At 61.0% G+C, this 1,469-nt stretch overlaps 1 protein-coding gene across 1 annotated transcript in view; it reads left to right on the top strand.

Moving 5' to 3' along the window:
- The window catches only part of H696_05190 (hypothetical protein), a 1,967-nt gene extending 1,238 nt beyond the window's left edge, over positions 1-729 (top strand). Inside the window, exon 4 of the mRNA XM_009499047.1 lies at positions 86-729. Coding sequence (XP_009497322.1) covers positions 86-264 — 179 coding nt within the window. The 3' untranslated portion in view covers positions 265-729. The remainder of the gene's footprint in view (positions 1-85) is intronic.
- The last annotated feature ends 740 nt before the right edge of the window (positions 730-1,469 follow it).

Consider the following 1,469-nt stretch of genomic DNA (forward strand, 5'->3'; position numbering starts at 1 on the left):
CATCCTCTCTCTCTCTCTCCCTGTCTCACTCTCTTTCTCCCCCGCCCTCCTCGATACACGCACGGCCCATGCGAATGCGACCCAGATCGCATCGGCTTGCACAAGGTCCACAACCCCTCGAACGACATTCCCTCGCTTAGTCTGCACCTCTACTCTCCGCCCTACACGCTGAGCCATGCCTACAATCCCAAGACCGGCACCCGAAGCCAGCCCGGCCAGATGCTCTTCCACTCGGTGGGCGGCCAGCTTGTCAAGCGCTCTTGAGGGGCAGAGGTGGCCATATGCCCACCTGGGAGTTCTCCTCCCCTCATGCGGAGCGTGTGTGTCTGCGTGTCTGTGTCTGTCCTCGCATCTGGGGCTGGACTCACGCACCCACAACACGCGCAGTTACATGCCCCGAGTCCGAGTGAGCCTGCCCGAGACCCGACAGGGGCGGCGAGCTCGCGCACCTTGATCGCGGGGCATCCCCCCTCCACCACCACCACCACCACCAATCACACACACACACACACACACACTCATACGGGCGTAGGTAAACCCGCCTCACAACGCTCCTCTCCTGTGTCATATCGTCCGCCCCCCCCTCCCTCCCCTCTTGCCATTGCGTGAGAGGGAAACTGACCAGGATTGATGGAGCCACGCGGGGAGGGACCCCTCCAATTCCAAAAGGACGATCTTGTTGTTTCCACCTGTCCTTCCAACCACCAAATACAGCCAAAAATGCAGACACTCGAGGCAAGGGAAAGACTGGTGGCAGCGCGCATGTGCAGACACTCGAAACCAGCGCGCGCGTGAGGGCGGGGAAGGGCTTGACTGCCGTTGTGTGACGAGGGTGAGAGCCCATCGCAGGCAGGGGAGATCGCGAAGTGGGACGAGGGGCCCGGAAAGGAGGGACACACCTCTCTTCCATCTGCGCCGGCTGTGATCGGCCCCCAGGAGAGAGATGTCCCTTTGGAGGGGCTTTCATTATTCCTTCGAGCCGTGAATGTGCCGTCTTGACATGAATATTCTTCGATTAAAAGTCCACCCAAATATATACCCCTCACTCATCACTTACCGCTCATTGGTCTCCTTTAAGCCCCCCCCCCCCCCGCACCCTCCCCTTCGGTTGCCAAGACCCCATAGGGGGCTTCGCTGAGGCGGCAAATGCCCCGAGGAGTCGGCCGGACAGCGCGCTGGGATGTGCGGTCGCTTGGGGGGGGGGGCAGACACGCCTGCGCGAAAACCATCACAGCCCATCGCTTCCCTGCCGCCCCCCGGCACGGCTCGCCTTCCTCGTCCTCCGTCCCTTTCCAAGGTCCGCGGGGTACCCCCCCGTTGAGAGAGGTACATAAAGCAGCCCGGGGGCAGGTGGTGACAACCGACTTCCATGATCACATGCGTTTAGGTTGACTGTAGTGGTATCCCCCAATCTCTATAAACCAAGTCACAGGTTGAATTACAAGATCCCCACGTGAACGGCCCCGTGG

The sequence above is a fragment of the Fonticula alba genome (genome assembly GCF_000388065.1).
Source record: "Fonticula alba strain ATCC 38817 unplaced genomic scaffold supercont2.9, whole genome shotgun sequence".
Classification (NCBI taxonomy): domain Eukaryota; order Rotosphaerida; family Fonticulaceae; genus Fonticula; species Fonticula alba.